The 14151-nt window shown below is 41.9% G+C and overlaps 1 protein-coding gene across 1 annotated transcript in view; it reads right to left on the bottom strand.

Annotated features, from left to right (window-relative positions):
- Positions 1–10238, bottom strand: part of LOC139327498 (acyl-CoA 6-desaturase-like) — a 37224-nt gene extending 26986 nt beyond the window's left edge. Inside the window, exons 1-2 of the mRNA XM_070957336.1 lie at positions 10017–10238; positions 559–669 (exon numbers count right to left, since the gene is read on the bottom strand). Coding sequence (XP_070813437.1) covers positions 559–669; positions 10017–10238 — 333 coding nt within the window. The remainder of the gene's footprint in view (positions 1–558; positions 670–10016) is intronic.
- Positions 10239–14151: the final 3913 nt, after the last annotated feature.

Genomic DNA, 14151 nt, shown 5'->3' with positions numbered 1-14151 from the left:
CTTCCTTTTTTGCTTATTTTCTTTTCTCTTGCACTTTCTAATCTTTATTTTCCTTTTCATTGCTGAGTTTAATTTGCACTGTCTTTTATGGAAGAGGGGGAGGGAGGAGAGGAAGAGGAAGAAGGAGAAGAAGAAGAAGAAAATGAAGCAACATTTAGCTCTTCCAAAGATTGATTCTTTTGAATCTTTATTAAAATGAAGCACCCCTTCAAAGATTTGCACAACTCTATTGGGTGAAATATCTTAATATAAATGCTTTATGCATGGATTTCCTTCAGCATATTTTGTTGCCTGAGAGGAGTTCAGCTAATATTAGGCAAGGAGACACATCAATGTATTCCCAACTTAAAGCACTTGCAATTTCTTCAGTATCTTATCTTGGTCTTCAGTTTGTCTATGTTTTGTTATTTTCTTTTCCACTTTATTTTCTTGCTACCCTATTTTTAACCTCAATACTTCTACCCATTTCTCTCTTACAGATGCTCCATGTGATACCACTTCCTTCAGGCTCTTTTTGGCCTTCCCATGTCAAAGAAAGTGAAGCCACCTCTTACTTACATTCTTTCCTCTATCTTGGTTGGGTTCTCCTGGAGCAAGTTCTCCGATCAATAATGGCTTAAGAAACTTCTTTACAAAGGTGATATCTGGATGAAAGGCCCGAAATGCATCCTAGAATAAAAAAGAAGAGATGGATAACATTGATATCCTAAGAGACTTGATCTACATTATACCTCTGACGTTCATTTCTGATTCTCCCTTCTGACTGCAACTATTCACTAGGAATTTTTTACCCTATAAAAAAGTGAGTAAGTACAGGCTGAGACATGGTTAGAGTTAAACAATCTAGAATGACTTCTTAATTCTCATTCATAAACCTGGTTGTATGATAGTTGTCTTCCCTTGTTATTCCCCTTCTCCAAAGTAAAGTTTCTTTATATGCAGTTATGGCCTAGTGGTTCAGATGCTGCACGATCAACTGAAAAGTTGGCATTTTGCGGCCCAAGTACCACATGACGGGGTAAGCTCCTATTCTTGCCTCAGCTCCTGCCAACCCAGCAGTTTGAAACATGCAAATGTGAGTAGATAAATAGGTACCACTTTGGTGGGAAGGTAATAGTATTCCATGAGGGGTACGCCTCAGTGTATAGTCATGCTGGCCACATGTTCAAGGAAGCATCTTTGGTCAAAGTTGGCTCCCTTGGCTAAGAAGTAGGGATGAGCACCCCAGAGTTGGACACGACTGAGCCAGGGGTGGGTTCTACTTACCTTTACTACTGGTTTGCAATGGGGCCGTGTGCGCACGCTTGCTTCGCTCATGCGCATGCTCTTCTGCTCATGTGCAGAAGCGTTTTCATGACATCAGGGTCAGTGGGCGGGGCCTTCCATCGGTTTTACTACCGGTTCTATGGAACTGGTGCAAACCGGGGGCAACCCACCACTGGACTGAGCAGGGGAAATCTTTACCTTTCCTTTTTATGGGCATTTGGCATCATTATTTTAAAATGGGATTTCTCATCGAAGCCTCCCTCATCCACACTAAAAAAAAACTGTTTTTTTAAAAAATAAAGTTAGATTTTATTCTTTTTAGAGCAGAACAAAAGGGACAAGGTTAGGATGACAGGGATTATCAAACAGCTGAAGAGTCATGAGTTTTCAGGTAAGGATTAGCCTATTGATCATTTAGTTTTGAGAAATGCTTTTAAGAAAGGAACGATCTGGAGGAAAATTATTCCTTTTTACCAGATCAATAACTTGAAGGAAAAAGTAACCCTGTATTGTCTTTTTGGAGAAAGCTGAACTGTTTCTTTCCTTCCAGAAACAGCAGCAACATCACATTGGTGGGTTTTTTTTCTCCATAGGAATTGAATTTGAAGGGTTTTTTTTCCTCTACCTTTTATAGGGTAAATGAAAGTCATCCCCTCTTCACTTTTCTTGATGGCAGCAACTTAAGTATTTTTTGTTGAAGTCCTGCTGAAGCTCAAATTTCCCTCTATTTTCTCTGAATATGGAACAATTGGGAAAGGGACACCATCGGATATATGTCTGTGGGCTACATGTGGATACATTTATACACACCCACATCATACAGAGAACATATTTACCAAAGAGTTTTACTCTTTAAGAGTACTAGATCTTGGGAACATTTTGGGATTCTCATAACCTAGGGATGTTTAATTAAATTTGTTAATTCAGGATATGCAAATGACTTCCAACTTGGATTTAAAGGGAGATCAAACTATTCATGAAAAGTAAGCCTATCAATAGCTGCTAATTATGGCAAGACTATATTCCCCCTGTTATTAGAGGCAAGGTGCTTCTCTTTATAGAGTTCAGTGACAAACACTAGTGGAGCTTGGCTGGTTTCAAAATGCATGATCTGAATTGGTTAGTACATGGACAGGAAACCATCAGGGAACACCAGGGCAATAGACTAGATTTGAAAATTAAAAAAAATGAGATAAAACAAAACTATGGGGCTACTACAAAAGGGTTGACTGCTTGGGGGCAGTAATGAGGAAATTCTCTACATCTCTGCAATCATCTGGAGTCATCGGGCGCTTTGCACACCAGTATGGTTAACCCTATGAAAGAAACCCAAATGACAAATCATTTGGAGACTGTTGCTGAAGAAAACCACAGTAATATGTCCATGTAATTAGCAGGAGACTCAAGGGAGTCTTTATCTTTTCATGCTTCTTAAAAATAGTTGTTAAGGAACACCCATGGGAGAATATTACTACATTCATCTTCTGCAAATGGGCTTTTAAAACCATACATAATAACTGGCTTCTGTGGAAGCTGAATTTATTTATTTATTTTATAAAATTTGTATGCTGCCCTATCTCCAATGACTCAGGGTGGCTCACAATGACAGTCAACCAAGCGACTGTTAAAAACAACGAATATACATAAAAATCAAGAAAGCTTTTTAAAAATTTTTTAAAATATACTACCCCATCAGACCAGGCCAGAATGGAATGATCAACCAAATGAATGAATGAATGATCAACCAAAGCAGAGGTGGGTTTCATCAGGTTCTGACCAGTTCTGGAGAACCGGTAGCGGAAATTTTGAGTAGTTTGGAGAACCGGTAGTAAAAATTCTGACTGGCCCCGCCCCCATCTATTCTCTGCCTCCTGAGTCCCAGCTGATTGGGAGGAAATGGGGTGGGGTGGGAATGGAGATTTTACAGTATCCTTCCCCTGCCATGCCCACCAAGCCACACCCACAGAACCGGTAGTAAAAACCCACCATTGAACCAAAGGGAAATGCAGAAAAATTCTTTTTGTATTAGCTGAAGAAACTACATTTCTAATGAAATACAAAACACTATAATGGTAGTCCTCGACTTATAACCATTCATTTAGCAACCATTTGAAGCTATAACAGCACTGAAAAAAAATGACTTATAAATGGTCTTTGCCCTTAGGAACGTTGCAGCATCCCTGGCATCACGTGATCGCCATTTGCAGCCTTCTCAGCCAGCTTCTAACAAGTAAAATCAATGGGGGAAACCAGTTTAACTTAATGACCACACCGTTCACTTAACAACTGCAGTGATCTGCTTAACAATCAGGGTAAAAAACAACTAGGAGCAACTCAATAACAACCGTCTTGCTCAGCAACAGAAATTCTGGTCCCCAAGTGTGGTTGCAAGTCAAGGACTATCTGTACTACCTGGACTACAGTTGAGTTTGTCCCGTTTTGATTAGCTGCAGCACTTCAAAAGAGAGGATTCTACAACCGTTACATGGTTATTTTTGCTAGAGATGCCAACATTGGATATTGTATGCCATGCTCAAATATAAATGGTCCTACTAGCAGCTTCCCACTGAACTGTTTTATTTGATTCAACTGTTCTGACCTAGGCTTCCTGAGTCATTAAAATACACGAGTAGTCCCAAAAACCTATTTTATTGCAACAGCTGTGAATTCTGTTCATTCACAGATGAGTCCCAATTAGTTATAAAGAGTCCTTCAGGAGAAGTCCTTTGGGATAATCACCCAACTTTATCTCCCTTGACACGCTGCCAAAAACCTAATTCGCAAAACCACACGGAGTCCAGAATCAAACAGAGCTTCAGGCTTTAAGCTGAACCGAATGAACAAACGTTGCTTCCTGCAAAGGCCCACGTGCCTTTGCTCCTCTTTTAAGTCTTATGGGAGGGGTTAATCATCTCCCAGCCCTACTCCTGAGTCGTCCCCTTTTTTAAAGCTGTTCTTGCCTGCTGGCAGCTCTACACATGCGTGCACTGGAAACAGGCTGCCCCTGTTCCTCTGCCTCGCTGTGGTCCGACTCTGGAGTCTCCAGAGGCAGCACGTACCTCCCAGATGGCCCTTTCTCTGCCTCCAATGCAGAGCCCTTGTCAGAGCCTTCCCCAGATGCCAGGACTGGCCCGTGGTCCTCCCCAGCCTCCTCACTGTCCGACTCTACTGCCAGCTCTGCAGGTTGCTGGCGGACCATAACAACAAGAAACCTGCATCCTCCACCAATGTCATTGTACTGTTGGATGTACTGATTCATTTTCAAAGAGTACATGCAAAGGAGGGTTCCACTTTTCCCAGTCCCCATTTTTCTTACAAGGTTGATAATCATTATTCAGGGGACAAAATTGGATTTGTCATTTGCATGGCTGAATTCGTATTTCAACTGCAAGAGGATTATGTTGGAAGTGTAAGTAACTGTGAAACAGATATTCTCTTCAAGATATTGCCTCCCCCCTTCCATTTAGCTCACTAGTAGCTTTTCTTTTTAAAAATCTTTTTTCTTCTAAGATTAGTATAATCAGAAAAGACCCTTCTTCATTCATACAGATGACAGGACAGCTTGTCTGGAAACTGGAAGTTTGGCAGAAAGAAGCTGTAGAGGCCTACTGCTGAGTCAGAGAATTGTTCACAGCAACTTCACATAAAAGATTCTCAGGCAAGGCAGCAAAAGAAACCAGTCTTTAGCAGATCAGAATGGCCTTTGCAAAAGATTATTGGACAGCATCATTCAGAGCCGGAGAAAATATGAGGTTCCTGAAAAGTAACCATTAGGGCCTAATACTTGGATCTTTTGCTAGTGGACTAAAGGATGTGTGAAGATTGATAGGAATTTATTCTAGGAACTTCAGCCAAAGTATTCTCTATTTCTCTTGCTTTTTAGTACTTGCATATACCATAATTTGCTTCTAACAGGGTTTAAAGCAATTATTGTTACAATCCTACACATTTGATTATATTCTTTGCTTAAAGAAAATAATCAAATGTGTAGGATTGTAACAATAATTTTAAGGAGACCCATGCTCATTATGAATTACCTTTTCTTTGCTTAAAAGTAATTCATAATGAGCATGGGTCTCCTTAAAAGCCATGATTCCCCGGGGTCAAATGTTTTCCTTATGGACAGGCATTAGGGAAAAAATGATCAAATTTCTATTTCCCTGGAGGATGGAAGATGAAAGGAACAGCCCAGTGGTGAAATCTAAAATTTGTTACTGCCGGTTCTGAGGGTGTGGCTTGGTGGGGGGGGTTAATGTGACTGAGTGGGTGTGGCCATTTTTTTTTTTTACTTTTAAAAGCATTTTTTCGGCCGAAGTGGTTGTAGAAAAAATGCTTTTAAAAGTTAAAAAAAAGCCTCTGATGATTGTGCAGCTCAGCTGGCCATGGGGGGCGGGCATGGATTTTTGCTAGCGGTTCTTCGAACCACCCACCTCCATTACTACTGGATCGGGTGATCCGGTCCGAACTGGGAGCATTTCACCCCTGGAACAGCCTGCATGGGTTGGATTTCACTAGTGAGAGAAAAATAGTCCCAGCCCAGGATCTTGTAGCTGGCCATCAGAAACTTCAAGACTTTACATTCTTTGGCACTGTGTTTTTAAACTAGGTTCCAAGGAATACCAGTTCTCTGTGAACAATTACAGATGTGCAAGTCCAGCCGACCTCCAGTGGCCAGGTTGAAGTGTGATCTCCATGTGTAAGACATACACACCCAGGCAAATGGGCTGTTGCAAAGGCAAGCCAGGTACTGAATTTACCAAGTATTCTCTTATTTGTTTTGAAAGTAACAGTCAAGCTATTCCACTTTTTTTAAAAAAAACTGGTGTTCCATGCTTTTGAAAAGTTGAAGAAAGCATGCTACAAGGGAGTATTGTATGCTTGCTTTGCTGTCTTTTCAACTGCATATTTATATAAAAAAGTAGCCTAGTCTAATCTAATCCTAGAGTTATGATTCCACTGTATTAAATTAAATGGACAAGGGAGTGTGGTGGCTCATGAAGTTAGGATGCTAAGTTGATGATTGGGAAGCTTTAGTTTGAGATCCGGTTGCTGCCATGGGAGGGAGGGAGTTCCCGCCATATGCTCCAGTTCCTGCCTACCCGGAAGTTCAAAAGCAGGTGACTGTGAATAGATAAATGGGTTCCATTTCGATGGGCAACTTAACAGGGATGTGAAAAGAGTCCCCCAGGCAATGGTGATATCACCATTCAATCCTTTCAACCCAGAAATGCTTCGGTGCTCTGACACGACTGTAGTAGCAGTAGTTAAATGAACACGTTCTTCAACAAATGTATATAAGATCGTACATTGCAACTTAACTTGCCCATTAAAAAGGAAAACAGTCTTTTCCATAATCCACTTCTACTGTAAAACACTGAAATGGAATATAAAGGATCTGTTTTAAGAAGCTTTGGATCCCTGGATTACACACATAGTTTAAGTGATAAGCAAGCAACATTATTAGTATTTCATAATCCATTTAAGAACATGCAGCTGCTGTTGCTACTACATACATTTCATGTTTATGGCAAGCCATATTGCAAGCACAACGGCTGATATAAATGCCTGCAGGGTATACTTAGTACTCCTAGTCCTCAAAGATGACTAGCACCAATCATACAGATTCTATTAAATGCTGAATATCAGGAGAAGTCTGTTGCTTCCTTACCTGCCTAAGAGACTCCTCCCATTATATTTTATGAGTCACATCTCCCTGTGCACTTCAGCTTGCATTTCCGCTGCTACCAATCAACCTTGATCATGTGCTCTAAGCTCACTGTATGTCTTGCTCATCTCCATACATCCGGCCAAGATCCACTGTTATTATCTGGATTATCCTTGAGTCAACTCTCACATTTCTTTGACTATTTGTTTTTTGTGACTAGCATACCCCTCAACATCTAGGAGGAAAAAGGTAATAAATCTGATGTTTTAATTTCAGGCCTCTGAACCTCAACGGTGATTTGATAGAACTACAGTTGCAGAAAAAGTGTGGGTACCATTGGTTGCTTTAATTAATATTCAGTTCATTGTTAGAAAGCATCTTCCAATTGAAGGGAGAAGGTGGCAATTTTCAGTCATCCTCTTTTGGCAGCCTCCATTCCAACTCCTAATGGATTCCAAATGGTTACACTGGAATCAGAACTGCAAGAGTGAGGAAGAATCTTTCCCTTCCAATTGGCCAATTGGGCCAATTGGAAGCAACCTTTAGCCTGAAATTCTGAGCACGCTTAGTTAATAAAGCCTTATATTATTGGATTAGTGGGGCTTATTTACGAATGACCGTGTTTACAAATAAATATGATGAAGTTGTTATAAATTTCATCTGAAAAGGAGTAGAAGGCAGAAAGACCAATGCCCATTTTACTTTTCTTAACCAAAGATTCAAACTGGGTTAAAAGCTATTTTATCTTCTTTTAACAAATATAAACATGGCATGATTCTTAGATTCCAGAATTTGTGTGTGATAGAGGAGCAGGAAGATTTTAATATATCAATAGAGTTTGCTTTAAAAAGAGGACAAAAGGCAGGTGAAAGCTGTCCCTTTGAGATTGCTAAATCATGGGGAAATAGCAATTGCCCCATAGTTTATGAGGGAAACCATTGGCCTTAAAAAGTCCACATTTTGTGGACTCCATCACATACCTAAAAGACTGATTTTCTATAATTCATGTTTTGCTTTTTTCCTGCAAAAGGAAGGAAATTGATGCAATATCATTCTGCAAGAGAACAGCAGCTATTTCTACCCTTATCACTTTCAAAAAACAACCCCCCCCCCCCCCAAAATCCTTGGATTCCCCCTCAACACACAACCTCCCTTCCCCAAGCCTAAATTGTTAGCTTATGCTCATCCAATGATATCTTTGCATCATTGGACATTAACTCTTATGGCTTCTGAAGGGCAAAATATTTTTTAAAACTCTTATCCTGACCAGGCCCCAAAGGGTTGTTTATTAGAGACATCTAGTGATGAAAAATTGCTTCCTTCTCCATCCCAAATTAGAATCCCATAGAAAGCAATGATGGTATGTTTTTAAAAAATCCTTTTGTTCTACAGAATTCCAGAGCTCAGACCTTTTAGCTCACACTGTTTCAAGTTTTTAAAAATGTTGCCTTAGAAAGCCTTCACTGTAGCTTGAAACAACAGAGACAATAGAACCAATCTCTGTGTTTCATAGGCTGATACCACAGATAAGTGAAACAACGATAAACTGTACTGTAGTATAAACAATTTGATAACTACAGGTGCAGATTGGTGGAGCATCTGGACCAATATATTTAATATGACACCACTGCAAACTTGGGGGGGGGGGAATAATTGATAAGAACTTGATTCCATCTTCTGAAATCCTCCCTCCTCCTCACCATCATTTTAGCCTTTGAAGATTCAACTGTTTTGAAAACGATATGGATTTCTGGAACAACACAACATTCCACAAAAACTTTATGGTGGGCAAATCTAAATCCCAATGCTGACAGCATAGTTCTGGCTAAAAGTTTTCTTAATTCTTTAAAGCATGCTCAGACATGCGCTCCCTTGTTGAGAAAGTAGAGGAAAAACGTAAAAGGAACTGTTTGGGAACGGGATGGTCTCTCTTTATATGGAGGGGGAGGAGGAAGAAGAGGGGGAGGTGATGGTGGTGGTAAAATGAATGCATGAATCCACTTACTAAGCTACAAGCATGTTGTGGCTACTCAGGCTTTGCTGTAGACCATAAAAAAGATGACACAAATGAACAGGATCATTGTCTAGAGTGCCTCTCTTAAATAAAAAAAATCAGCTCTAATATATTTAGGAACTGAGAAATAGCAATGCCATCCATGCCTTTCATGTCCAGGACTACTGAATGCTAATAATTGGTGTTCTGTCTCAGACATCCTCAGGATTTAGTTTCAGGATATAGGAGATGAATTAAAATAACGCTTCTGGGCATATGCAGAGATCCTATCCTTCACCTCACATTTAGCCACCTTAGAGAAGGCTCTACTGTTAGCCGTGAGCCCTCCTACCATTCCTCCTGGTTAGTTTGGTGCCTTGGTGGCCCCTCGAGGAATGTCATAAGAACCCTGCAAAAATCGGGCTTGGCTGGACCAACTTAGCAGTCGGGCACCTCTGCTGTTCTTCAGACTTTGGTCTACAAAGCACAGGTTCCATTTGATCCTGGATCAAGTCCCGGTTACCCTGCGCTTTTTTGGCTTTAGCAATCAATCGGGTACGCAAAGCCTTTGCCAAATTTGGTTGGGCTTTATAAGAAAAGAACGCTGCTACTATTATTGCAAGGAGCCTCCGTGGTGGTTTTTTTTTTTTTTTTGTGTGTGTGGTGGTGGTGGTAGCGGTGGTGATCCAAGGTATCCAAGGCAACAAGCCAGTCCGGAGGAACTGCCGGCCTAGACTCTAGTGCTGACCTCGCGTCACCCCGCCGGGACTACCACCTCGATGCAGAAAAAGGAGAGATGCAAGAAATGGGCGGCCACGGTTTGCTCCCGTTTTACAAGCGCCCGCTTTGGTCCCTCAGCGCTAACCGGACTCTTGGGCGAAAAACTCCGGGCCGGAGGCCACTCCAAACCCCAGTTTGGGGCAACCCCATCCGGCGTGTCCCCACAGCGCGCCAGCCGGAGCGACCGATTTCCCAGCCCCGCGGCTACGTTTCTAAGAGCAGCAGGTGAGAGAAAGAGAGGAAGCAGCAGCAGCAGCAGCCATTTGCTCCAGGCAAGAAACCTCCTCCTCCGCCTCCTGCTAGAGCGCTTACCGTGGCATCTTCGCCGGCGTAGTGACTGATCACGCGGATCCCCCCCGGGTGCCTTTTAGCCCACTGGGTGATGTTGTACACCTTCCGCTCGATCACCAACCACTTGTCCGCGCGCAGGTTATGCTTCTGGATCTCCTCCCAGGTATAGGAGGGAACCGGCGCCTCCCGTTCGCCGCCGCCGCCGCCGCCGCATTCTTCGCCTTGCTCCCCGCCTTTCCCCATGGGCGATTCGGTTTCTTTGTCCGTCTCGTCCGTCTTTCTCTGGATCCTGCGGGAAGCTGCCTGGCCGAAAAGAGAAAGGGCTGCTCTAAGCCTCCTTCTCTCCCCCTCACCCCGACGTAATTCTGCGCCTCCTCCCTCTTTGTCTCTTTCTCCCTCTCCCCACCTTGCCTGCCTCCCAAGCGTGTGAGAGTCCCCGGCTCCGCCGCCAGCTCGGAGTGCCCCCTAGGCTGCCGCGGAGGATTTTCCTTCGCCTATAATCCCCACGCCAGCCGGGGCCACCTCCGCCTCTCCATCCCCGCTCCAGGAAACATCAAGGAGCTTTCCAGGGTGTATCAGCAGAGCGGGTGCGCCAATCCCGGCTCTCCCCCGGCAAACGGATGGTCTGCCATTGGCTGGCGACCATCTTTCGAAGGTGAAGGCCGGCCAGCTTCGGCTTACATTTGAAGACGAGGCGAGATGGGGCGACGCGATCCGGCATTGGCCGAGCTGCCTTCCAATAGATGCTGCGCGGAGGGTGCAGCCAGGCTCTTGTCGGCAGGAGGAGAGAGATTTGATGTTGTCTTTGAAGTCCCGGCCTGCTTCTCCCGTTATATATATATAACAGGATATTATACACACACACACACACACACACACACACACACACACACACACACACACACGTATGTATGTATGTATGTATGTATATATGTATATGTATGTATATATGTATATATACATATATACATATCTATCTATCTATCTATCTATCTATCTATCTATCTATCTATCTATCTATCTATCTATCTATCATCAGGGCGGGTATAAAAGGAAACCGCTTTAATTTTAAGACGGCTGGCCTTTAAAGGATGCCTTTTCCCCATCCCCCTCCTGTTGATTCTCTCGTTTTGCTTGCCCTCTCATTTTATATGAAACGAAACGCAACGGAAAAGAAATGGGAATTTCATTGCATTTCTAAGGTTACTGAGCGATCTCCCCGGGATGCTTAAGCAAATGCCAGAGGAGCCAAAACAACAACAGCAACGGCAGCTTCGAGGCCAGGAGAGAGCTTCATAGCTTCATCGGATTTTTGGATGAGTCGAATACTCCCCCTCCAAATGCCAGTTTACTAAAAAGTCCCACCCGGTCGCCTTCCTCGTTTTGTGAAGGAGCTTTAGAGACTATAAGTATGAGTTAATCACAAAATGTTGCCAGATCGTATTTTAAATGGCTGATGATCCCAAATTAGTCAGCAGGCTTTAATGGTAGAGATTTTCATTTTGCTGTTACCCAAACGATGCAAATCCGGAGTAAGAGCACAGCGTCCCTGATGACATTTTTTAATTCCTAGCTCGTTGTATTCTGCACAGGGGCCAGCTACTCAAATGTCACAGGATGGTTTTTTTATGAAAAAGAACCATGACCACCACATTAGTTCGACTAAAAATAAGGCATGGCTCAGTGACATCAGTTTCTTATCTAAGATTCCACCGCCTGAACCTTGGGAGGGAAGGATCAGTTCCATTTCTTGATAAGGAAGAAATGAAGATAGGATGGTGGGGTGGGGGGTGGATGTGAGATAACCAACATTTCCCAAAGATAGAAGATGGTGAAGTCATCAGCTATTCATTTAGGCTGCTTTGGGGTGCTGTGATGCAGACATCTTCTAATATGTTTTCTCTGTCCACCCCATCTGTCAGCTTCTATCCCAGAGCAGTAACTATATTGAATTTGACTGTATAGTGCAATATTAATGCAATATCAGGGATTTTCAACTCAATTGTATAGAATGTGAAGGATGTGTGTTTGTGTTTTATTTTCGTAGTTACAATGTACACTAAAGATAGCATTTAAGTTCATTGTACGAGGTGCAATGACAATAAAGTAAACTAAACTAAAACTGTCATGCTTTTAGCTAACGGACTCAAACTTTACAGTAATTAGCTTATTTATATAATTATCTTTTTGATATATAATTTGAGATGATAGGCAGGGAGGGAGGGAGTGGGAGAAAGAGAGAGAGAGAGAGGGAGAGAGGGAGGGAGGGGGAGAGAGAGAGAGAGAGACAGACAGACATAGACAGACAGGTTGGTCCCAGAACAGCAGATACAGCTGTAGTAAGAAAATTGGGTATCCCTTGGCCAGGATTCTTATTCTTGTAGTGCAGGCATTTCATGACCTTTGAGCTGCATGTCATCCACAAAGCTGGAAGGATGAAAACAGCTGCTGCAATCTCTGTACATCTGTTTCTTCTGGTGTTTGGCACATAGAACAAGGTAGCTGCCATCTGAGATCCATCCTTAAACATCTGTAGTCACAATGGCTATCAGAACAAAAGTTTGTATAATCATGAGTGAGTCTTTTCCTAGGCTGGGTTTCAGCTTGTTTGCAAGACCTGTGTGTGTGTGCGTGCGTGCGTGCGTGTGTGTGTTGAGGGGGGGGGATCAGCAACCCTTCAGCTTTTGCTGAATTCTTATGTCCCAGAATCTCTTGCTTTCACTCACGGTGGATGTTTGGAAGTTGTAATTCACCATCATCTAGAGAGCCCACAGCCTGAATAGATGACTGGATGACTGGATAGAAAGCTTCCTCCACCAACTCAAAGTGGCTCATATGAGCAAATCTCCATTTTCTCCCCACAATTATCTTGCTGTATGGCAGACTGAGCTGAAAGAAAGTGACTAGCCATTCAGTGATTTGAACGTAGGCTTACTTCATCATAGCTCAATGCTTCAACAATTTATTCTTATATTTCTTGTTCTGAAATGTATCTTTTATAACTGCAGAAAAGATACATGCCAAAGAAACTGATTCACCCTTTCCTGCTCCTAAATATTCCATTTATTTTTCCCAGCATAATAAAATCTTTGTTTCCCATCAAATATACCAGTACCCATAGGAAATATACTTGTCCATAGTCAGCTTTAATTCTTCTATGCACATTGCACAGGTGTCAGAAAGAGAGAGAGAGAGATATCCCATTTTAGTATAATAATATCCAAATATCATTGTTTTTGAAGGTTATGCTCAGCTATTTCCTGTATCTTTCTGTTTTGTTTCTCTTTTGTAAATTATAAACAATTATATGCATTATGCAGCCAGTTTTAGGTGTACAATATAATCTGAGGCACTTTGTGAAGCTTAAGAGATTTGGGATGGATAAAGAGTCTGGTGAAAGACTGTCAGGAACTTTGTGTGTGCCACCTAGAACCTAGAGAACGAAAGAAACATTTAAACAATTGTTATTTTTTGTATGAACAGGTCTACGATATTTGCTGTTTAAGTAACTTTAGTTCCTCTTCCTTCTCCCATTACAAGAATGCCAACTGATTTCTATATGATTCTTATGTTGTGTAATAAAAAAAACAATTTTGGCATCACTTTTATTACTAAAATAAATATTCTATGCTTCTATATGCAATAATAAATAATTATAATAATAATTGAAGAAATTGGAGCACCACTTGGGACACTATTGGCATTGACAAATTCACCATCAGTCAATTGGAAAAGGCAGGCTTACTTGGAACAGCTTACATCCTTCAATCATATCTGTAACACCATCAAACATCCACATACTGTATGCCTCTCTCGGGTCCTTGGGAAGAACTCAGTAGACAGACAAAATGCCAGATCCAGTCTCACCATCCGGCTGATTGTGCAATGAACCATAATAATAAAGATGAAGCCCTTTTTTTCCTGATAGCAGACCAAACATCATTCCCCCACCAAGGTTATTACTATAGGCTTTTATTTGCTGGGACTTCTACCATTAAAAAAGCCACTCAAACAATGTATACCATGTTCCTGTTTAGATCTGTGGAGAGAATTCTGCTAATAGGATGACAATGGGATGTGGCACAAAATGTTTGAAAAGTCGCTTCACTTGGGTAAAAGTTTAAAAGAGGACATTCTGTCAAACCTGCTCCATGAA

The sequence above is a fragment of the Pituophis catenifer genome, unplaced genomic scaffold (assembly GCF_029215685.1).
Source record: "Pituophis catenifer annectens isolate HBS135680 unplaced genomic scaffold, rPitCat1.0.hap2 SCAF_1, whole genome shotgun sequence".
NCBI lineage: Eukaryota > Metazoa > Chordata > Lepidosauria > Squamata > Colubridae > Pituophis > Pituophis catenifer.
This window is presented reverse-complemented; position numbering and strand designations above follow the sequence as displayed.